The 22486-nt window shown below is 63.3% G+C and overlaps 2 protein-coding genes across 3 annotated transcripts in view; one reads left to right on the forward strand and one right to left on the reverse strand.

Annotated features, from left to right (window-relative positions):
* Nucleotides 1-22486, forward strand: part of ITGAE (integrin subunit alpha E) — a 41530-nt gene that overhangs the window by 16302 nt on the left and 2742 nt on the right. The window contains exons 3-28 of one of the 2 annotated variants that reach the window (XM_051991504.1): nt 1438-1532; nt 2199-2269; nt 2500-2794; nt 4443-4558; nt 4678-4829; nt 5002-5155; nt 5916-6066; nt 6640-6707; nt 7176-7305; nt 7893-8035; nt 8317-8457; nt 8637-8855; nt 10436-10566; nt 10711-10841; nt 12088-12239; nt 12697-12825; nt 13724-13797; nt 16039-16171; nt 16400-16498; nt 16717-16796; nt 17383-17457; nt 17723-17786; nt 17867-17974; nt 21093-21149; nt 21424-21504; nt 21582-21677. In XM_051991504.1, the coding sequence (XP_051847464.1) occupies nt 1438-1532; nt 2199-2269; nt 2500-2794; nt 4443-4558; nt 4678-4829; nt 5002-5155; nt 5916-6066; nt 6640-6707; nt 7176-7305; nt 7893-8035; nt 8317-8457; nt 8637-8855; nt 10436-10566; nt 10711-10841; nt 12088-12239; nt 12697-12825; nt 13724-13797; nt 16039-16171; nt 16400-16498; nt 16717-16796; nt 17383-17457; nt 17723-17786; nt 17867-17974; nt 21093-21149; nt 21424-21504; nt 21582-21677 (3145 nt within the window). The remainder of the gene's footprint in view (nt 1-1437; nt 1533-2198; nt 2270-2499; nt 2795-4442; nt 4559-4677; nt 4830-5001; nt 5156-5915; nt 6067-6639; nt 6708-7175; nt 7306-7892; nt 8036-8316; nt 8458-8636; nt 8856-10435; nt 10567-10710; nt 10842-12087; nt 12240-12696; nt 12826-13723; nt 13798-16038; nt 16172-16399; nt 16499-16716; nt 16797-17382; nt 17458-17722; nt 17787-17866; nt 17975-21092; nt 21150-21423; nt 21505-21581; nt 21678-22486) is intronic. The other variant, XM_051991505.1, reaches the window with a different exon arrangement.
* Nucleotides 18465-20800, reverse strand: HASPIN (histone H3 associated protein kinase). Its single transcript, XM_051991506.1, is given in 2 exon segments — nt 18465-20657; nt 20660-20800. Coding segments are annotated over 2 exon segments (2163 nt in total). The 5' UTR covers nt 20786-20800; the 3' UTR covers nt 18465-18620.

Below are 22486 nucleotides of genomic sequence, written 5' to 3' on the forward strand. Positions count from 1 at the left end.
CACACTGACACACTCTCACACACTCACACTGACACTCTCTCACACTCACACTGACACTCTCACACACTCACACTGACACTCACACTCACTCACTCTCGCACTCACACTGACACTCTCTCACATTCACACTGACACTCTCACACACACACTCACACACTTACACACACACACACACTCACACACTCACTCTCTCACACACACTCACACTGACACACTCTCACACACTCACACTGACACTCACTCACACTCTCGCACTCACACTCTCTCACATTCACACTGACACTCACACACACACTCACACACTTACACACACACACTCTCACACACTCACTCTCTCACACACACTCACACTGACACACTCTCACACACTCTCTCACACTCACACTGACACACTCTCACGTGTATCCGCTGTAAACGCTGCGCAGCTGAGGCCCAGGTTCGCCCTCCCCGCCTGGGACACTGGGCCCTGGACCCAGGGGACTCTGTGCCCGTAGAGCGCCCCCGCATGGCCCCTGTGGCCTCTCAGAAGCACGCGGAGACTGCTCCCTTCCGGATCTCGGGCCCTGGCCTTCGTTCCCTCTCACCGGGCGCCCTGATCCGGCCTCCTGGGCTGTGTGCCCCCCCCCCAGTGTCAGGCCGGCTTCAGGGGCTGCTCCCGCCGGGCGCCTCCCTGCCCCCTGCCCAGGGCCCCCAGACTGGAGAGAAGCCCCCGGCTCACAGCAGGCCCTGCCCCCCCCATGTGGCAGCCCCAGCCTGGGCTCTGTGGTGCCCCCTGTGTCCCTCTCTGCCTCAGGTTCTCTTCCCCTCCCCCAGCCCCACCTGCCCATCTGGGGTGGCCCTGGGGCTCCTGGGGAGGGGCCGGGCACAGGTGGGCTCTGGCCTCCATGGGGGTGGCCCGTTGTCATGGAGATGACCTGATTGTCAGCTCCCCGTCAGGGGGCCGACTCTGGGGCAGGTCCTTGGCGGCGGCTCCTTCCTGCTGACTCACCTTCCCCTCCTGCCCCCAGAACCCACAGGCCCCCAGCTGCCAAGCTCCCCTCCCCCAGGAACCCCAGCAGAAATCCCCACTGACTCACTGCGGGGGGGGGGGGGTCAGCCTCACCTGCACAGCGCAGGGCGTGAGCCCCTGGGGCCTCCTGGCCCTGCTCCCGCCCCCCCACTAACAAGGGGGGCCCTGGTTGCTCTTGCTCTGACCCCCCTGAGCCGCAGTCTGTGCGGTGTTGGGCTGGACTAGGACGGCCGCTCTGGGGGGCGCCACAGGTCCTGGGCCCCAGCTCCCTGAGCCGTGTGGGGGTGGGGGGTGGGGGTGGCGGCAGGTGGGGGCACGGGGCAAACAGCTGTGGCCTCCCCCCTCCCCTGGGCGGGCAGCTGCGGCCCCCTTCTCCCCCCCACCCTTGGTCCTGACGCCTCCTCCTGGCTCCACTTTCTCTTGACAAGGCTCCTTGTTACTGGGCCCTGGAGAGAACAGGGAGCCGGCCACCTGCACAGCTGCGGGCTCAGCCAGAAGGACCATATCCTCTGCCAGCCCCTCAGTGAGTAAGCTCCAGCCCTGGGGGCCCCCTTTCAGACCCAACCATGGACCTCCAGGACTTAGAGCCTCCCTGCTCCAGCCCAGCCCCTCCTGCCCCGGCCCCTCCTGCTCTGGTCCCCCTCCTGCCCTGGCCCCTCCTGCCCCGGCCCCTCCTGCCCCGGCCCCTCCTGCTCTGGTCCCCCTCCTGCCCTGGCCCCTCCTGCCCCGGCCCCTCCTGCCCCGGCCCCTCCTGCCCTGGTCCCCATCCTGCCCCGGCCCCTCCTGCCCTGGTCCCCCTCCTGCCCCGGCCCCTCCTGCTCTGGTCCCCTGACCACAGCCACGTGCCCCCGCGAGCTCTGCAGGACGGCCATTCAGCCCTGGACAGTGGCTTTGGGACAGCCTGCCCCACCAGAACCTGGGAGGGATGGGGGGATGGGAGGGCCCGATGGGTGGGCTGAGGGCCCCTGACTTTCTGGGTGATTTTGGCCCATCTTCTCTCTGGGCCCCATTTCCCCCTTCTGGAAAATAAAGGCCTTGGTCCTGATGTCCAAGGGCCAGAAAGGGAGACCGAGGTCCTGGTCGGCCCGATGACGTCCAGGCCGGCCTCCCCGTGGTCGAGGGCCAAACCTCTCCTCACCGGCCTCCCCTCTCCATGTCCCCCTCCCTCCTGTGTCTTAAACCGTTCCAGAGCACGCGCCCGCTCCGGGGGGGCCCCATGCCCAGGTCTCTCTTGCTCAGGGCCCAGACGGCACGTTGGTGGTGAGTGTGTGAGACGGGGCATGGGGAATGGGGGTCCCCACCCCCCACAGGGCAGGGGCTCACCGCTGCTCCTGCTCAGGGTCCCTATTACCCTGCTCAGGGGAGGGGGTCCCTGTCACCCCGCTCAGGGGGTCCCTATCAATCACCCTCACATGCAGCAGAGGGTCACCACTGCCCCCTGCTGGGCACTGACCCAGGTCTCCCCAGTACCTCGGACCCTCTCTCTGCAGGTGTGTGCCCAGGTGAAGAGACGAGGGCGCCCCCGGAGCCTGTTCCCGGAGCTGAACGGGGCCTGTGGCCTTCTGGGGGCAGACCTGGGCCTGCAGAGCAACTTCAGCTTCCCCGCTGAGCCTCTGGGGGAGGGTCTGGGGGGCGGGGCCAACCTCGGGAAAGGGGTGACCCTCGGCGCCCACGCCTTGTTTCCTGAAGAGAGCCCCCCGGGCCGGGCAGCCCTGGAAGCCGCCACCAGAAGCCCCAACCCCAACCGCAACAAGCGGGCCCTGGAGGAGGACGAGGAGGAGCCAGGTGAGGGGCGGGGCTGGGGGGGCTGTGCGTCCCCCCCCGAGATTCCTGGGAAGGGGGGCCTGGGGGAGCGCAGGGCCCCGGGACGAGGCTGGCCAGCCAGCTCTCAGCGGCGATAACACTGCAAGGACAATCCTGTAACAACAGAAATAGCAGCTGACGTCCGCCTGGAGTCTGACTCCTTGGGACCCTGTTTGGGGTTCTCTTGGCAAAGACACCGGAGGGTCGGCCTTTTCCTTCTCCAGCTCGTTTGACAGATGAGAAACTGAGGCAGACAGGTGAAGTGCCTGGCCTAGGGTCACCCAGCTAGGAAGGGTCTGCAGCTGGATCTGAACTCAGCTCCCCCTAACTTCAGGACCAGCTCTTTGGGGAGTTCTAGCCCTTTTCAGGACCACCTCCCTCCCAGCCTCCTCCCCTGTGGCTCCACCCCTTCCCCCACAATCCTTGGGGCATCTTCACTCCCTCCACACCCTCCCTCAGCTAGCTTTTTCATCATGCACAGGGGCAGGATGGTCCACTGGATAGAGCGCTGGGCCTGGGGTCTGAATCCTGCTTTGGACACTTCCTTTTTTTCTGAAGTTCAAACAAGATTGTCTTTGTAAAGTGTTTTGTAAATTGCTGTGATCGATGGGCACCAATAACGCCTGGGAAACCTGTGGGCACCATGGGCACCAGTAATACCTGGGAAACCCGTGGGCACTATGGGCACCAGTAATACCTGGGAAACCCATGGGCACCATGGGCACCAGTAATACCTGGGAAACCCATGGGCACCAGTAATACCTGGGAAACCCATGGGCACCAGTAACGCCTGGGAAACCCAAGGGCGCCATGGGCACCAGTAACGCCTGGGAAACCCAAGGGCGCCATGGGCACCAGTAACGCCTGGGAAACCCAAGGGCGCCATGGGCACCAGTAATGCCTGGGAAACCCATGGGCACCAGTAACGCCTGGGAAACCCATGGGCACCAGTAACGCCTGGGAAACCCACAGGCACCAGTAACGCCTGGGAAACCCACGGGCACCAGTAACGCCTGGGAAACCCATGGGCACCAGTAATGCCTGGGAAACCCAAGGGCGCCATGGGCACCAGTAATGCCTGGGAAACCCATGGGCACCAGTAACACCTAAAAAACCCGCGGGCACCATGGGCGCTAGTAATGCTTGGGTCATCCAGTCCTCCAGAAGTGAAGGGAAGGTTGGTTCTCCATCATTAGCTGGGGTCTGGACTTGGCTGCGTGACCCATCCCTGGGCCAAGGGGCCCCCAGGACCAGGGCCGCGTTGGCATCTTTATTCTGGGGCTTGCTGTGAACTTTGCTCCTGGTGACAGCCAGATGCCCCCAGCTCTCAGCCTGGGCTGAGACTCAGCAGCCATGGGGCCATCGCCGCCCCCCCAATCACTCCCCCCCCATTGCCAGCCCCCCAGCCACAGCCTGAGCTTTATGTCTCCCTGTAGGGCTTCGGAGGGCCTGGCCCAGAGTTGGGTAGGGGGCAGCTGAGGTGTCTGGCAGGCGTCCCCCTCTGGCTGGGGTGGGGGTGGGGGCACGGGAGGAAGAGACCGGCCCCCCTCAGGGTGTCCCCAGCCCCATCCGTGGGGCTCCGGGACTTGCTGGAGGCTCTGGCCCACGTGCTCCTGTCTCTGAACGCCAGGCACAGAGATCGCCATTGTCCTGGACGGGTCCGGAAGCATAGACCCCCCCGACTTCCAAAAGGCCAAGGACTTCATCTACAACATGGTGGAGACCTTCTACGCCAAGTGCTTTAAGGTAGCCGAGGCCCCGGGCCCTGTCCTCCCCCGAGGGGAGCCCTGGGGGACGTGGGGGAGACCTGCCCTCGCCCCCTTCCTGGGGCCGGCCGGGGCGCTGACGCGGGGCCCCTCCCGCAGTGCCGCTTCGCGCTGGTGCAGTTCGGGGCCGTGATTCAGACCGAGTTTGACCTGAACTACAGCAGAGACGCCCGCGCCGCGCTCCAGAAGGTCAGGAACATAAGCCAAGTGAAGGAGACGACCAGGACCGCCTCGGCCATTCAGCACGTGCTGTGAGTGCGCGGGCGTCCCAGGGAAGGGGCCCGGCCCGGCCTTCGCCCCTTACAGATGGGGAGCCCCCCGTGCCGCCCCCTCGGTCCCCCGCAAACTCTCGGCCTCGGGGCCCTCGGCTCGGGGCCGGCGCCCCATTCTGCCGAATCACCCCCTCCCACCTTCCTCCCCCAGGGACTCCATCTTCGTCACCAAGCAGGGGTCCCAGAAGAACGCTTCCAAGGTCATCGTGGTGCTGACGGACGGCGACATTTTCAACGACACCCGGAACCTGAGCTCGGTCATCCAGTCTCCTTGCATGGAGGGCATCGAGCGCTTCGCCATCGGGGTGAGTCTCTGGGTCCGGACGGAGCCAGAGGAGACGGGCGGCCGCCGAGGGCTTCGCTGTCCGCAGGAACCCCCAGGGTGCACCGGGGCAGCGCCTCAGCTCCAGAAGCTGCCCTGCCCCCTCCAGCTGAAACCCCCGGGGCACAGGGCGGGCAGGGCCCCAGGGGCCGCACTCAGGAGAGGAGGGCCAGGAGGGGTCTCCGAGCTGGGAGGGGAGGCCCAGGGGCCAGACAGCCTGGAGGCCGGGCTGGGCGATCCACCTGCGGGGAGCGCGGAAGGTTCCGGGGTAGGGGAGCGCAGCTCTGTGAGGTGGAGGGGGAGAGGGAGGCTGGCCATCAGGAGACCCTCAGTGACCGCGGGGAGGGGGGCCCTCAGCTAGCGTGGGCGGAGGGGGGGCAGCAGATAAAACAGTAACCCCAGGCCCCCCCCAGCCCAGGAGGCAGGTGAGATGGTCCCCTGCAGAGAGCCAGGGGCGGGGCCTCCCCTCCTTTGTGCTTTCCTGGCGCTGCTGGGGCAAAGGGGCACGGTTTTGTGGTTCCGGAGGGCTCTCCAGAATGGCGGCATCAGTTCACAACTCCACCAACCACGGATCAGTGTCCCAGCTTTCCCACATCCCCTCCCACACGCATCTCTCTCTCCGTCTTGGTCTCTGTCTCTCACACACTCCCCAGGCAGCGAGGGAGCCCTTGGCACAGCGCCTGGCACATTGTAGGCACTTAACAAATGCTTGTTTCCTTCCCCCTCCCCTCCTTTGGCCACAGGTCGGAGATGTCTTCAACAAAACTAAGGCAAACCAGGAGCTGCACCTGATCGCCTCGGACCCTGACGAGACCCACGTCTTCAAGGTGACGGACTACTCGGCTCTGGACGGACTGCTGGGCAGCCTTGAGCAAAGGATCATCAGCGTGGAAGGTAGTGTGTGCAGCCTGAGACCCCAGTACCCCATACCCTGACCCCCTTTCCTTTCCTCCTCCTCTTCCCGCTCCTCTCCCTCCTCCCACCCCACTCCTCTCCCTCCTCCCACCCCTGCTCCTCTCCCTCCTCCCACCCCTGCTCCTCTCCCTCCTCCCACCCCTGCTCCTCTCCCTCCTCCCACTCCTGCTCCTCTCCCCTCTGCTGCTCTGGCCATCAGACAGGAACCTCAGAGCCCTCAGGCAGGGGCTGAGAGGAGGGAAGAAACCCCCGGCCACAGGGCAGCCTCAAGCCCGATTGCGCTTGGGTTTTCTCTGGTCCCCGCGTGGCTGCCCCGTGCCCAGTGGCCGCTTCCCCAGGCTGGACTCCGACACACCCAGGGGTGCGCTCTGCCCTCTTCGCAGGAGGGCCCCTTTCCCTCTCCCTTCCCCCAGCTCGCTCCCCGCCAAGGCTTTGGGGGCAGCCAGGCTGGCCTCAGCACGGTGGAAATGAGCCACAGAGGGATCTAGGCAGCGGCCGCCTCCCTGAGGGGCGCAGAGCGGCCCTGACCTCCCGCCCGCCTCTGGCCTCCAGGCGCTGTGGGAGAAGCCTTACAGTTCGAGCTGGCCCAGGTGGGTTTCAGTGCCCACGTCCTGGGCAAGGTAAGGATGAGCCCTCCTCCGGACCTGCCCCCCCATCTCCCCTCCCCCAGCCCTCAGTCTATCCGTCTGCCCACCAGCCCACACATTTACCCTTCCCTCCCTCATCGCTCTAGTTCACCAGTTCCCCCTGAGGGCCGCCACCTTGCTGGGTGATGAGTGAGAAGAGAAGCCCCACGACCCCTGACCTTCCCCCCATCTCAGGGCTGTCCCGTGGAGCGGCCCCGCCCCTGGGCTCGGACCCTGAGCCATTTCCCATCTGGAGGGGGTTTAAGTGCCCGCCCACCTTCTTCCCCTCCATTCTCGGCCGCCTTCATTATAACAAACCCCCTGGAACAGCATGACATTCTCTTACCGGATCAACAATGAAGACCCAGCTTATCCCGTTCTAGCCCGCCCCATCCCGCCCCCCATCCCGCCCCCCACTGCGGCCCCTCCCTCAGCAGTTGCTCTCGCCTCCCCGGCCAGCAGCAGGTCCTGCTGGGAGCTGTGGGGGCCTTTGACTGGTCCGGGGGGGCCATGCTGTACGACACCGAGAGCCACCAGTTTCGCTTCCTCAATGAATCTTCGGAGAACCAGACTGCCCAGTACAGCTACCTGGGTGAGGGGCGAGGCTGGGGCGACTCGGCAGCTACTCCTACATGCGTGGGTCCCATCCCCCACCCCAAGGAGCCAGAATGTCCCGGGGGTCCCTTGGGGTCAGCAGCCCTAACAATGCGCCAGAAACCCAACAGAGCTGGGAGGTGGGGCCCCAACCGGTCACGTGTGAGGCTGGGGGGCTTCGGCATAGCCTCCCTGGGCCTGCTCCCTCTGAGCCTGGCTGTCGGAAATATAGCCGTGGGGTACCTCAGGTCGCCTGGGTGGGGTCGGGGGTGGGGGGCTTCCTGTGGGATGTGGGGGCAGGCAAGTGAGCTGCCCCCCCAGTGAGGGAGCCCCGGGGGTGACCTGGGCAAGGCTGCTCCCCATCTGCAAGATGAGATCCAAGGAGGGGTCTCTGAGGGGGGACCCCTGCTGGGAGCCCTGGGGCCTCTTTTTTTCCCCCAGCCTAGGAAGCCTGGATGGAAGGGGGGAGGCGGAGGGAGTCGGGCTGCTTGGCTCCTGCTTGGACGAAAGAGCTCTGGGACTCGGGCTCCCGTCCGCCCACGGACTGGGGGCTTCTTCCCGGCTCCCCGTGTGACTCCCCCACAGGCTACTCAGTGGCGGCGGTGAACAGCAGCCGCGGCACCCGGTACCTCGCGGGCGCCCCCCGGCACGGCCACAAAGGAAGGGTGCTCTCGTTCCTGCCGGAGGATCCGGCCCGAGGCTTCCTCCCCGTCCTGGAGGGAGAGCAGGTACCGGCCGACGGAGGGGGAGGAGTCCGGGAGCTTGGGGCTCTCTCGGTCCGCCTGGCCTGCGCCTCCCCGGAGCCTGAGGCCGGGGGCTTAGCGGAGCCCCCGCGGCGTCCCGAGGAGCGCGGGCGCGGCTCCCCGCAGTTCGGGGGTGGCGCGGGGCCCCTCGGAGCGGGGGAGGCCCAGGCAGGAGAGGAGGCAGCGGCCCCGCAGGAGCCGGCGGGGAGCTGCGGGCGGGGTCCTACCGGCCGCCAGCCGGCTGCGAGCTTCTCTCTGCCTTCCAGATGGGCTCCTACTTCGGCTCGGAGCTCTGCGCCCTGGATGTGAACGCGGATGGGGTCACGGACCACCTGCTTGTCGGAGCCCCCTTTTATCACGTCCGCGGGGAAGAGGGCAAGGTGTATGTGTACCGCGTGCACGCGCAGGTAAGGGAAAAGCGGAGGCTGGCCCCGCCCCCTGCGAGCACGGTGTGCTCTCCCTTCCTGCCCCCCCCACGCTCCCTAGGAGCACGGCGTCCCCCCCCCCCGCACCGTACCCTTCTCCCTGCCCCCCCCCGGGGCGCCCCTTGCCGCCGCCTCAGCCCTGCCCTCCGTCCCGTTTGCAGGGTTTTTCCCCCAGCGCCACCCTGAGCGGCAGGCCCCAGTTTGCCTTTGCGAGGTTCGGGTTCGCAATAGCCGCCGTAGGAGACCTGAACCAGGACGAGCTGGGCGACGTGGCCATCGGGGCGCCCCTGGAGGGCTTCCTCTCAGAGGGCTCCTCCAACTTTGGCAGCGTCTACATCTACAACGGGCTCCCCGAGGGCATCGCCAGCAGCCCCTCTCAGGTGGCCGGCAGGGGCCCAGGCAGCTGGGGGGGGAGAACCCACGGGGCACCTGCCAGCTTCGGGGGGTGGGGTGCAGGCCCCCTGCACGTGCACATGTGGATCCACATGCACTGAACACAGCCGTGCCGACAGAGCACGGGTGTGCAAATACACACGCCTGAAACGCGTACAGGAAACACGGGGACACGCACACAGTGCAAAACCCGCCCACAACACACTGTGCACACTGCGGGCGCAAGTGTGTGGGACCATGTGTGCAAACGTGTGCGCAGTGGAACATATGTGTGCAAGCACACTGACATGTACACATGTGCACGGACACATGTGCAGATACACAAGCACAAACCTTCAAACACGGTGCAGACCCACACCTATATGCACACCCAGACACGGCACATGGATGTGCAAATGCACATGCATGAAGTACACGTGCAGGAAACACAGGGACACACAAACCCGCCCACAACACACTGTGCACGCTGTGGGCACAAGTGTGTGGGACCATGTGTGCAAACCTGTGCGCAGTGGAACATACGTGTGCAGATACACAAGCACAAACCTGCACACACCGCACCTATATGCACATCCAGACACGGCACACGGATGTGCAAATACACACGCATGAAGTACACGTGCAGGAAAGACAGGGACACACAAACCCACCCACAACACACTGTGCACGCTGCGGGTGCAGGTGTGTGGGACCGTGTGTGCAAACGTGTGCGCAGTGGAACATGCGTGTGCAAGCACACTGACATGTACACATGTGCACGGACACATGTGCAGATACACAAGCACAAACCTTCAAACACGGTGCAGACCCACACCTATATGCACACCCAGACACGGCACATGGATGTGCAAATGCACACGCATGAAGTACACGTGCAGGAAACACAGGGACACACAAACCCGCCCACAACACACTGTGCACGCTGCAGGCGCAGGTGTGTGGGACATGTGTGCGCAAATGTGTGCGCAGTGGAACATACATGTACAGATACACAAGCACAAACCTGCACACACACGGTGCAGACCCACACCCAGGGGCACACCCAGACACGGAGCACTCACGTAGACACAAGGCAGGCAGCGCACATGATCTGCTCCTCCCCAAGCACCACCCGCATGTGGGGACCCCTACGTGGACAAGCACACACACGTGTACACCAGACCCCCGCGCCCACCTGGGCAGGAGCGTGATTTCCCGGCACTGGACGCGTGACGCACCCGCACAAACGCACCCACAGCTTCCCGCTAGGATCCCGGGAGTGTGTCTCTGGAGCGGAGGAAGCACCTACTATGTGTCTGTCAGGCACTGTGCTAAGTGCTTTACGGACACGGCTTCCTTTGGTCCGCACAAGAGCCCTGGGAGGGAGGTGCTATTATTATCCCCATGTCACAGCTGAGGAAACTGAGGCTGGTAGAGGAGCAGACTTGCTCAGGGAAGCCGGTCCTGAACCCGGATCTTCCGTGGGCAGCCCCGTGGTCCTTCAGCCGGCTTGGGAGGGGGAGGGCCTGGGAAGTGCCCGGGGCGGGGCAGGTTTCGGCCAAAGGCTGAGCACACCTTCCCTCAGCAGTGTGTGGAAGCAGCCCGCCTGGCCTCGGGGCTGCAGTATTTCGGGGTCTCCATCTCTGGCAGCGGCGACCTCTCGGGAGATGGCTTGGTGGATGTCTCCGTGGGCTCTCTGGGCCGGGCGGCCGTGTTGTGGTAGGAGCGCCCCCGTCTGAGGGGCATCTCTGCCAAGGGTGGGGGCTGGGGGCAGAGGGGGGTCCCTGGGGCCACGAAGCCTGAGGTCCGTCCAGCCCCTCCCTTCCCCACCTCAGGCTTGGTCTCCCTCCCTTGTCTCCCCAGCTCCAGAGCCGTGGTCAGGCTGCAGGCCTCCATGACCTTCACCCCCAGCATGATGAGGCCTGGGGACCCCCAGAACATCAACTCCAAGCTATGCTTTGAAGCGACCCCGGAGAGGCCCTTGGCCGGGAAAGGTGCCCCCAGGGGGGGGGGGGCTGGGGGGTGTGGATGTGTGTGTGATTATGAGTGTGTGTCTGTGACTGTGCGGGGGGGGGGGGGAGGGGGGAGCGCCCAAGAGCAGGGACCCACCCTGAGGAGGAAGGCGCTACCTGGGCCTCCGGTCCCTGCCCTCGCACTCTTCGCCCCTCCTGGTCTCGGCCCCTCCTCTCTCCGACCGTCCTGAAGTGACCCCTCTTTCCCGGGCTCCCAGGGCGCTCCTTATGTCAAGCATTGGGGAAGTCCTTCCTGTGGGCCTGATGCTGCCAGCACCTGCCCTCGAGGAGCTGCCATCCCCTGGGGCGCCACTCCCCGCAGGGTGGAGGGTCTGCGGGAGGCCCGGGAGGGAAATGAGGCGGCCTGGCTCGGGCCTCCTCCTTCCCAAGGGGCTTCTGTGAGGGGCCACGGGCAGGGGCAGAGACCAGGGGGGGATGGAGCTACCAGAGGGAAGAGGTATCTGGGCTATGGGAAAGAGCCTGACGGAATGAGGACTATCAGTCATGTAGTCCCTAGTGTGAATGAGCTCACTAGATCCCTTCTTGAAAAAAGATTTCCTTACAGTGGATGAGAGAAAAGAAATCTGGGTCCTCTGTGATTGAATAGAGAAGAAGACAGACCAGGAAAGGGAAACTGAGGATAAAAGATTTTAGAAATTGAGGATCACAGATCTATAGGAGGAAGAAAGGGAGGGAAGGAGAGACAAAGGAAGGAGAGGAGAAGGAAAGGAAGAAAGGAGGGAAGGAAGGAAGAAAGGAGGGAAGCAAGGAAGGAGAGAGGGGGGAAGGAAGGAAGGAAGAGAGGGAGGGAGGGAAGGAAGGGTCTATTAAGTTGCTTCTTGTTTGTCAGGTGCTGGGCTAAGCATTTTATAATGATGATCTCATCTGATTCTCACAACTATTCTGGGGAGGAGGTGCTATTATGATTCCCATTTGACAGATGGGAACACTGAGGCAGGTGAAGGACTGGCCCAGCTTCCCTGGCTCCTTCATTTGGACAGGGCCGGCCCTGCTCAGATCTCCTGTGTTGCACCTGGGCAGAGGGAGGGGTCCAGGGCTGCCACAGGCCCCCTTCCTCCCTCCCACAGGCAGACCCCTGCCAGGGCCTCCTGGGGTGGTCAGTGCTGCCCTGGAGGGGCCGGGTGAGGGGGGGGCCTCCCCCAGGAGGGGGCAGGAAGGCCCTTGAGGGCCAGCTGGGCCGGGACATGACGCACCTTTCCTGCCCCAGGGGCCGAGAAGCTGTCTCTGAACGTGACCGTGGAGCTGGACGTGACTGAGCGGTGGAAGCGAGTTCTGTTCGAAGATCGGAGCCCCAGGAGCCAGCGGGACTGGCTCGTCCCGGGCTGCAGCAACTTCCTGCTCCTCCCGATGGAGGGAGAGGTGGGGTCAGGGCCGCAGTGCTGGGCGGCCGATCTGGTGCCCCCCCACCCCCACCCAGTGGTTTCCTGGCTGGGCTCTTAATGTGACCTGTGGGTGCTGAGGAGGGGGGGAGAGGGGCGGACTTGCTGCGCCCCCTCCTAGTCCTTCTGTTATTCAAGCACAAGGATGGGGAGGGGGAAAGTGCCAGCTCCTGCCCCCCCACCCTAGGCGGCTCCCCCCTCTCTGCCTCGTGCTGAATCCCCAAGGGGGGGGGGGGTCCTTCTCAGCCAAGGGAATCCGAGAAGGCTTCCTGGTGGCGGCGGGGTGGGGGTGGGGGTCGCTCCAGCACGCTTTTCTTGCATCCCCCACGGGCGCGGGAAAGCCGGCCCATGTGGCTGCCCGGGTGCTTGGGGTGGCGGCAGCTGTCGGGGACCCAGTGCCCTTGTCCCCACCGACGGCCTCTCCGGTTCCGTGGCAGGTCTGTGACCACGACTGCTTCTCCAACATCACAGTCAAAGTCAGCTACCACTTAAATCCCCTCGAGAGCCTTGGGGAGGCCCCCCGCCCCGTCCTGGATGAACTCAGCAAACCCACGGCACATTTCCAGGTAACAGCGCGGCCCGGCCCCGGTGCGCCTCTGAGGGCCCCTCGGCCCCTTCCTCCAAGGCGGCGGGAGCCGGGCTCGGACTCCTCCGGTGCAGAAGCCCTGGGGTCAGCCCCCAGGCACTCTGGGGCCAATCAAGCAAACGGGGCGGGGCAGGGGCTTGAGTAAGGAAGCGGCCAATGGAAGAAGGGGGTCCGAAGGCGGCGGCCCCGGATGTTGTGTTTGATTGAAGCTCTCCCACCACGACTCCAAAACGCCAGCGGCGACTCACTTCCCAGGGAGTTGGGGGGGAGGGAGGATGGAGGGGGGAAGGAGGGGGGCGTGCGTATATGTGCACGCGCGTGGGAGGGGGCTCTAAAACCCGACAAATCTCAGCCGCTGGGACCTGGGATTTCTGGCGCCCCCTCCCCCTAATAATGCCCGAGAGGGAGAGCTCATCTCCCCCTGGCCGGGCGGGGCAAGCATTATTATCCCCACCTGCCAGGCGAGGAGGGAGACGTGCCCAGTCTCCCAGGTAGGGCGCGCTGGAGGCTGGATTGGACCCAGGTCTCGCTGACTCCAGGCCCAGCGCTCTGGGGTGTCTGTTCACTCACGCGTCCCCACGGGAGCCCACTCAGACGCAGAGGCCAGCCCCGCTTCTCTTAAGACAGCCAGTGATTCATAAAGCAAAGCCCAGGAGGGACCCTAGAGGTCACCTAGACCAGTGTTCCCCCTTCCACGCACCCATTTTACAGATGAGTAAATCTCAAATTCAGATGGTCCTCACCTGCGCAAGGTTTGCGAAGACAATTTCTGCTCGGTCCCCACGAGTCACTTCGAGCCTCTTCTGGAGGACCCCGACCACCTTCTCCTCCCGCCCCCCCCCCCCATCCTAACTCCATGTCTCTGAATCTGCCTTCAGCTGCCCTTCGAGAAGGACTGCAAGAACCAGTCGGCCTGTGTGGCGGAACTACAGCTGACGGCGCGCCTGTCACCGTAAGTGTCACTGGCGGAAGCGGCTCCTTGTAGTCCTTGACACTGGGGAGGCAGCTGCCCTAGGCGGGGTCCGAGGCGGAAACTTTCCTAAACGCCCAGAGGGATGCTCACGGGCCCTTTGCTCGAGCACCTCCAGGGACAGAGAGCTCACTCCCTCTTCAGGCGACCTGCTTTGAGGGCCAGGGAACTGTCCTGCGCTGGGCTGAAAGTGGACTCCTCCTCCCCTTCCCCCAGCGGCGCCGGCGCCGCATCCAGACACCCCTCCGCTTGGGACCGCTAGAGTGAACTCTAGCCGGCTGTTTAGCGCTGAAGGTCCAGCCCAGCCCGAGCCCCTCGCCCTTCCAGCCGGGTTCTAGCCCGCCCGGTGACGCTGGGACGGCTCCTGCTACTGTCTCCCAGCTGTGCCCCTACTGTGCCCATCCCCGCGCCGTCAGCCCCTGCCTGCCCCCGGGGTGTCCCCCATTCCTCCCATCTGCTCCCGTTGTCGGTTGTCTCCCAGTTCCGCTGGGAGCTCCAGGGGCGCACAGTACGTAGCCTAAAGACATGCTTGTGTGTGGTTTGCCTGTGGTCTCTCGTTACTCCAGGGGCGCACAGTACATAGCCTAAACCTGCTCTGTAAACAAGCAGCCCCCAAAAGAAAAAAAGCCCCTAAACTTTCTCTCCTGCTGCGAGCACCCCTCTGCTTCTCCAGATTTCCCACCTCGGATCTATCCTCCCCCCCGCCCTCCCCATTTCCAATCGGCTGCCCAATCGGCTTCCGCCCACTTCTTTCCACCTGCCGTCTACACTGGCGGCGTCCAGCTTAAACTGGGGTGGTCAGGGCCGGCTGCTGTCCCACAGTGTGTGGAGCCCAAAGCCCAAATCTGGCCCAGACACCTTGGTGATTTGTCACCGGAGCGAGAACATTCCCACTCGAGCCGGACTTCGGGTTCCTCCTCCCCACTGTGGGTTGGACCGTGGGCATCCTCGACCATTCCCTAAAAGCAGCCCCTGGCTCCTCCCTCCTTTTGTTCCTACCCTCCCAGAATGCCATCCACCCTCCCTTCTACTAGACACCCAGTGTCCTTTTCCTCCTCAAACTCCTCCTACACATGTATGTACACAGAAGATAGACTCGTTGGGGGGGGCGGGGATATTTGTTCTGGGTTCCCTTCCCTCGGTGCTTAGCCATCTCACAAATGCTTCTTGGATTGGGTTCGAGTCATCTCCCAAGCCCTACAAGTATTTCTGGAGGCAATGTAAGTGTGTCTGAGGCCTAGGGTGCCCAAGTACCCATGGGACCCAGTGCTGAGCCCTTCTCAGCAGTCTGAGGTCAGCTGGTCGGGATCATGCAGGTCCCCTAGGGGGCCAAGGCCCTCATGGTCAAGTTCACAGAGCTGTGAACTCTCCAGCAGCGCTTTGGTTGCCACAGGGCTGGTTAGCGAGGCAGAGGGAAGCAGCGAACCCAAGATCCAGCTCCATCAGCCGGGCTCCTTTGTGTGGCCGGAGGAGGCCCGAGTTTACACAGGCTTAGGCCGGCAATCTGCCGGCAGCCCTCCTTTTTGTGGAAAAGATGGCAAGATGTGGGCCAGACACAAACAATTCCAGGAACCGGACCCCACAGTTTAGTCTCGGGGGGGGGGGGGGGGGGAGGGCTCTGGGTTGGAGCTCTGCTGCCTATCGTTTTTATTACTGACGAGTGGATCAAGTTAAGCACCTCCCATGAATGGGACACTGGGCCCGTGGATAGTCCCCTCAATATTTAAGCAAACAAACAAAATAAACAAGCACCTTTCAAGGACAAGGCACAAAAGTCTGCTGGGAGGGGTGGATTCTAAGGGGGGGATCGGGACATATAGGCCAGGCCACTTGGCGCAGCCTAGAGGGAGACGTGGAGACAGCCCGGCCAGATTACAGAGGGCCAGAAACAGCCGGATGGATCACAAGGCGAGGACAGGGAGCCACTGCCGTTGATTGAGGAAGCGCCCAGACTCCGCTTTGGTCACTGTTAGGAAGCCGGTGTATAGTCCAGCGAGAGGTGACGGGGTGAAAGTAGAGGTAGAAGCCAGAGTGTGGCAGGTTCGTGGCAGACCCAAAGGATTGTGGTAGATAGGGCCCAAGGCAGCCTCCCACTGGGATTAAAAAGCACGCCCCCAGAACGAGATGGAGGGGTGGCTGACAAAGCTCTCAAAGGGCGCCAACGTGGTGCAGCAGCCAAGAATATGCACCCACTGTATGCATCCATCCAAACCTCTCGTGCAGGGAGAACATAGTGGTGGGGGTCACAAAGGAAGTGACAATGAACATTCATCTCGCCAACGCCGGGGAGGACTCCTTTCTGACCAGAATGACTCTGGTGCACCCTCCAAACCTACAGCTGAAGAGGATCCAAAAGGTGAGCCACCCCCCTCCCTCCCGGGGCAGCCTGACAACTCTAATTAAAGCCCTTCCCTGCACTGCTGGCAACACTTCACAAGGTTCTTAGGGAGGGCTAGGGACCTACGAGAAAAGGAGCCAGCTTCCTCCAGACTAGGGAGGGGCGGCTCACCCAGCCTGGAGCCCCGTGTTCCCGGTGGACTTCCTCTTCACTGCCCGATGCCGGTGTCACCTTCTGCCTTCACAGCCTTCCTCCCCCGCCATAGAGTGCGCAGATCCCACACCCGCCCCCCCTGTCCTGACTATGAGCTGTAAGATCGGCCAGACCGTGTTCAAGACGTCACACGTGAGTTCACTGCGGGAGGCAGTTGATCATTTCCAGCTTCACTATCTCAGCGTTGCCCAAGGCCCGCTCAGAAACTACCCCCCAACCTCGGCCGCCCTAACCCGCTTCGACCCCCTGGGCCAGGCAGGCCCTGCAGAGCGTCACCTTTTCCCGTGTAGGGCCAAATGTCTCTGCTTGACTTAGAGAAATGTTCGTGTGTTCTCTCCCCCTTAAAACAGGTCAACTTTTCAATAACTTGGCAATTAGATGGAAAAACATTTCCCAGTGAAACAGCAGAAATTACCATTAATGTCACCAAGTAAGTATTAAATGGGCAGCTAGGTGGCGCAGTGTTAGAGCCTGGGGTCAGGAGTAACCGAGTTCATCCCCAACCTCAGACTGTTACCAGCGGGTGACCCTGACCAGGCTATTTAACCCTGTGTGCCTCAGTTTCCTTACCTGCTGAATGAGCTGGGAAGGAAATGGCCAAACACTCCAATATCTTCACCAAGAAAGCTCCAGATGGGGTCACAAAGAGTCGGTTTCACACTGAATTGATTCCACAACAAAGTATTATGTCACGGGGCTTTCTTACAGCCCTGTGAGCTAAATGAGAGCAAACTTTTGAGCTCTGATGTCACAAGTTTCCCCTTTTCCTTAACTCGGGAGACTTGGGTCATAAACAGGCAGGCTACTGGGGCCCTTTCTCCCCATCCCCCTTAGGAAGCGCTACCCTTGGGACTTGGTCCTGAGGTGGGTCTGCCTAAAGTAGGAGGAGGAGGGTATCACACAGCTGTCACTTAGCCCACATCCTCCCCTCGGCCTTTTCGGGAAAACCCCAGCAATCAGCTAGACAGGAGGAAGTTATGGCCAAGAAGCAAACAGCCTACCCTTTTCTTCCTCAGTGCCAACGGTCAGCCCCCAGTGATTGAGAGACAGAAGCTTCAGGTCAAGTACATCCTTGTGGTAGCTCTCGATAAGTAAGTGGGATGGTGGCTCCCCTGGGGGAATGGCTGCTATAATTATGATTAAGTCTCCCCAAAGTGCCAATATTCTAGCTGGTTTCTGAGACTCCAGAAGTCTCTCCTGCGGCCTCCTGTTGTAGCCAACAGCTAATTTACAGTGTCACTCTATATCCACTTTGGCTCCCTTGGCCCCATGTCCTGATCTGGGCTCCCCTCGCACCTTCCCTCTTTGAGGGTCCCTACGCCCAGCTCTGCTCTTTTTGTGCCTTCCCACGCGCAGATCCCTAGTGATGTACGTGGATACCAGCCGAGGCCTCCCCGAGTACAAAGAATTCCAGTTTAACGTAGGTATCCCAGGATCAAATTTGCCTGCGCCAGGGTTAAGCACAAGGGACTGACATTCTCTATCCCATTCCCTTTGTAGATCCACGGGGAAAATCCCTTTGGAGCCAAGTTTGTGTTTGAGGTCTGTGTTCCAGCCAAAATGCAAGGCCATGAGATCATAACCCTGAAGAACATAACAGCCACACAGGTACCTAAAAACGATTGCCGTTCTGCACAGGGCACTCTCAAGTCGAGCCTTCCCTAAGGTAGGAAAGGGGCAAGACAGTCAGGAAAACCAAGGGAAAAGGAGGTAGAAGCTCAGGGAGGCCCAACTTCATTCCCTGCCCCGGAAAACACCAGGTAATCCCTGCACATTTTCCCTTCTTTAAAAAAAAAAGTTTAGACCTTTTCAGAGGGAGCTTCTTTTCCCCTTTGGGCTTCCCAGTGTGGCTAGCAGTTCCCCTCCTCTCCTCCCCATCTCCTCCTCCCAGCCTCTGTTTCCTGGCCCTATAGAACTCTCCTCCAGGTTCTTCCTTTTGCCCCTTGCCCTTCTGCTGCATCTTTGCCCAGCTTGGAAAAGGCTCCCAGCCCTCCCCATCTGCCCGAGGCCCCGGCCCGTCTTTCCTCACCTCTCCCTCATGCTAATCTGCTCCTCTGGGCGTAGCCCCTCGGAAAACCTCAAAAACCAAGTCGGAGAACACAGGAAATATTCATTTATGGAATGGATCCCTCAAAGACTTTAGAGTTTTCAGTTTGGGGCGACCTGAAAACTGCACCTAGCAAGTGCCTTGCAGAGACAGTTATACTCTGACAGTTTCCTGGCTCAGAAAACTATCCCGGGACCAGTGCCGGGGTCACCGGAACAGGCTGTGGCTCTGCAGCAGCTCGGTGGCCGAGCCGAAGGCCAGCGCCGACTCGTAGAAGGCCTGGATCTGCTGCCTCACCAGGCGCATGGGCGCCGTGCTGACCTTCTTCTTGAAGACCATCTCCTTCAGGACCTTGTCGGCCAGGTAGTGCAGCCAGAGCACGTTGCTGTAGGGCTGGTACTGGGCCCAGCGATTGCGAGTCCGCTTCTTCATGAGCCGGTACATCTCGAACTGGTAGTCCCCCTGGCCCTGGAAGAGCTCCCGCTCCTGGGAGAGGTCGCAGAACACCACCAGCCCGTCCTTCTCCAGGCGGGACAGCGTGTAGTCGATGATGTTGACGTGGATGCCGTGGGTGGCGATGGTGCCCGCCTGCCCGTTGAGCGTGTAGCCCAGCTCCTTGGCGCTGGTCCTCTTCACCAGGACGTTGCCCCAGTGCAGGTCCCGATGCTCGAAGTGCAGCGCGGCCTCGGCCACGGCCAGCGCCGCCGTGACCTGGTGCAGCAGGCTCTTGGCGGCTGCCACGGAGGACAGCTGCTTCCTCATGTGCTCCAGGTCCACGCCCCCGAACTCAAACTCCAGCACCACGTACAGCTGGCCCGGCCCAAAGAAGTCCGGCCGCTGGTTCTCGGAGCCCCGGCGGCTGCGGAAGGAGTCCCAGGCCTGGAGCAGCGCCTCGGGGTAGGGGCCCTGCACGCAGCGGGCCGCGAACAGGCCGATGAAGCCCTCGGTGCGGTTGGGGGCTTCTTCGGACAGGAGGCTCAGCTCCTTGGAGATGATGATCTCGGGCAGGATCTCCCCGAAGGTTTTCTGCGGGCTTCCATTCACCAGCTCCTGGCCCTCGATGGCGATGACTTTCAAGGCCGTTAGGCGGTTCTCCACAACTGTGCGGAACACCTCCCCAAACACGCCCTCCCCAATCTTTTCGCAGCTTTTGATTCGGTCCGGGGACAGGTAGTGGCCAAAGGCCAGCGGCCCTTCCTGCTGGCACTCGCGGTACACCTTCTCCGCGTCGGACAGCATCAACTCGGCCACGGGCAGGGACTTGTTGGGGGTCAGCATGTACATGGAGGAGGTCTGCCAGGGGGTGACGCCGGGGGTCCCGAAGGAGTCTAGGAGCAGGGAGCCCACGGGGGAGCCCGGGGGCTGCAGCTCCGCCACCATCTTCTTCTTGTGAAAGGAGAGGGAGGCCCGCCTCTGGGCCCAGCCCCTGACGCCAGCGTTCTGGCCCGGGGGCTGGCTGGCCTCGCTTCGGGGCCCCGCCTGGGAGGGCTGAGTCTTCTTCCAGCGGGCGCAGCTGAGGCCGCTGATGCACGCCTTCCGGGCAGTGCTCTGGGGAAGGGCGGGGGTGGCCAGGGCCGGCTTGGCCGCCTTCTTGTGGGCTCCCTTGCGGGCTCTCAGGCGGGGTCTCCTGCGGGGTTCCTCGGGGGGCTCTGGGACAGGGCTGAAGAGGGACCTGCTGGTGGCCATGCTGTCCCCAGGGGCGGGCTCAGGTTCTGGCAGGGGCCCCGGGGCCGGGCTCAGCTTGCAGGCGGGGCCAGGACTCGGGTTGCCAACAGGACTGAGGCCGGCCAGGATGCTCCGGGACAGGCCGTTGCGGCCTCCCGCGGGCGTGTGGGGGCTGGGGGGTGGAGGCGGCTCTGAGGGCGGCCCCGGGGTGCTGCAGAGGGGGGGCCCAGGCCTCTGGCCCCGCGCCCGGAGCCTCCAGGACCGCTCGGTCACGTGACGGTGCGGCCGGTTCTCCTTAGCCGCCTCCTCCTCGTCCTCCTCCTCTTCCAGGTCCCCACCAGGTACCTGGGGCCGCACTGGGGTCGCGTCCACCCACGCGGGGGGCCCATCTGCCCGCAGCCGCCGCCGCCCCCGCGGAGCTGTCCCCGGGGAGCCGCGCGTGGGGTCCGGCTCGAAGTCGGGGTCGGAGTCCGGAGCCGAGGCGGGGCTGCTGCTGCCGCTGCGGAGCCCAATGCTGGGGCTGCCGGCGCTCAGGCCGCTGCTGCTGCTGGAGAAGAGGCGCCGGCGCTCGCGGGCGGGGAGAACCAGGGTGCGGCCACCACCCGGGCCCGCGCCCCGCGCCCAGAGCCCCGCCGCCGTCCGCCGCCCAGGCCGCCATAGGTTCGGAGCAGCCGGGCCTGGGGCCGCGGGGCCCGGGACGGTGCCATGGAGCCCGCCCAACGGCCGGCGCGAGCCCAACGGCCGAACCTGCCCCCGGGTGCGCATGCGCGCGCACGCGCACGAGCGCGCGCTTATTCCTCTGCTTCCGGACTCCGGAGCTCCCGCCCACGCGCATGCGCTTCCACGTCTCATTTGTGGGACGGGCTCTCCTCAGCCGAGGGCCTTAGGCAGTTACGGACAGGAGGAGGAGCGCTCAGCTTCCCGCCCACTATGCCCAATAGTCTTGCGCCTGATCCTGGCCTGCGCCCTCTAGGGCTTTTTGACCGAGGCGTCTTCTCCTTTCCCTCCTCCTAGTGCAGCCAGAAGCCAGGATGCAGGCTCCGCCTCCCAGGAGGGCTTTCCGAGGCGCCGGTGAGTAGGTGTGGGCCCGAGATTCTCGCAAAGCCCCTCCCAGGAGGCGTGGCCTCCAGTCTAGGGAATCCCCGCCCCGCCCAGGCGTGACCTAAAGGGATTCCCCAGCCCAGCCTTCCAGAGCCGCGCCTCGGAGGCGTGACCCCTCGGGCAGATTTCTCCTTGGGCCTCCCTGGAGCGTGGTCCCCCCGTCCGCCCCGGGCCCTGTTCTCCCGAGCCCGGCTCGGGGGCACCCCCGGCCTCCCCGCACCCCGAATGTCCTTCTCCCTGCCAGGACCTGCAGTGGCTACAGCTGAGCTGCGCGCTGTCCCAGGTCCCCTCCGCAGTGCGGCTAGGAGCCCAGCTGTCCCCGCAGGTAGGCCGAGGCCGGGGCTTCGGGAGGGGAGCTGAGCGGCCGGCCCTTACCGGCCTGATCCCCCGTCTCCTACGCAGCTGCCCAGGGCTCCGTGGGTGCTGTGCATCCCTGCTGAGATCTCCTTCGACGCAGCCGTGTACGAAAACCAGGGGCCCGTCAGCTCCTTGAGCTCGGTAAGGGGCCGGAGGGAGCGGGGGCAGCAGCGGCTTCGGCCCATCTCTCAGCGAGAGAGGGCCCAGGGGCGCGCAGAGGCCGGCGGTCCCAGGCTGCTGGGGGGCGGGATCGGAGCCCTTCCTGACTGCAGCCTCCACTACTCCGGCTCGTCCCTGGGCTAAGCATCGGGAGGACAAAAATGCCCTAGCAGGGGGCCTTTTAAACAGGGGCCCGGTTCACTGCCCCTCAGACTGTTGGAGGCCGGACTGTAGTAAAAACAAAACCTTCGTTTTGCGGGCCTTTAAATAAAGAAGCCCTGGGTGAGGGGGATAAAGGTCCTCAGCTGCCGCATGTGGCCCCTGCGAGGCTTCTCTCCGGCTCTTTCACAAGGGGGAAAGGAGAGGGCTCCGGACGCACAGGGCGGGGAGGGGGAGGGGAAGGGGGCTGGCCATTGGAAGCTGCGTCTTCCAGGCCCCGGTGGGCTCAGCCTAATCCCGCCTAAGTTCTTCGGCTCCTTCGAAAACGAAACGGAAATAGGTTGGGAAAGGATGGAAGCCTCCTGAAAAGGCCTGGCCTGCTCTCTGTGGCCTTTCGGACAAGCTGATGGCCAACGGGGCTGCTGAAGAGCGAGGCTCTGGATGACAGAAGCCTGGGTTAAATCCCATGGGTCACTGGGGCCAGACAGTTATGTTTTTGCTGTCTCAGAGGCGTCAGGGGTGTCGGGTGGGGGTGGGAAAAGCAAATCGTACAGCAAGCACCTGGAGACTGCCCAGGGCTCTGGAGATGTTCTTGGAGGTCACTGTTACAAGGCTCTTTACCGGCCTGTGGA

This window comes from Antechinus flavipes, chromosome 3, assembly GCF_016432865.1.
Source record: "Antechinus flavipes isolate AdamAnt ecotype Samford, QLD, Australia chromosome 3, AdamAnt_v2, whole genome shotgun sequence".
In the NCBI taxonomy this organism is placed as follows: domain Eukaryota; kingdom Metazoa; phylum Chordata; class Mammalia; order Dasyuromorphia; family Dasyuridae; genus Antechinus; species Antechinus flavipes.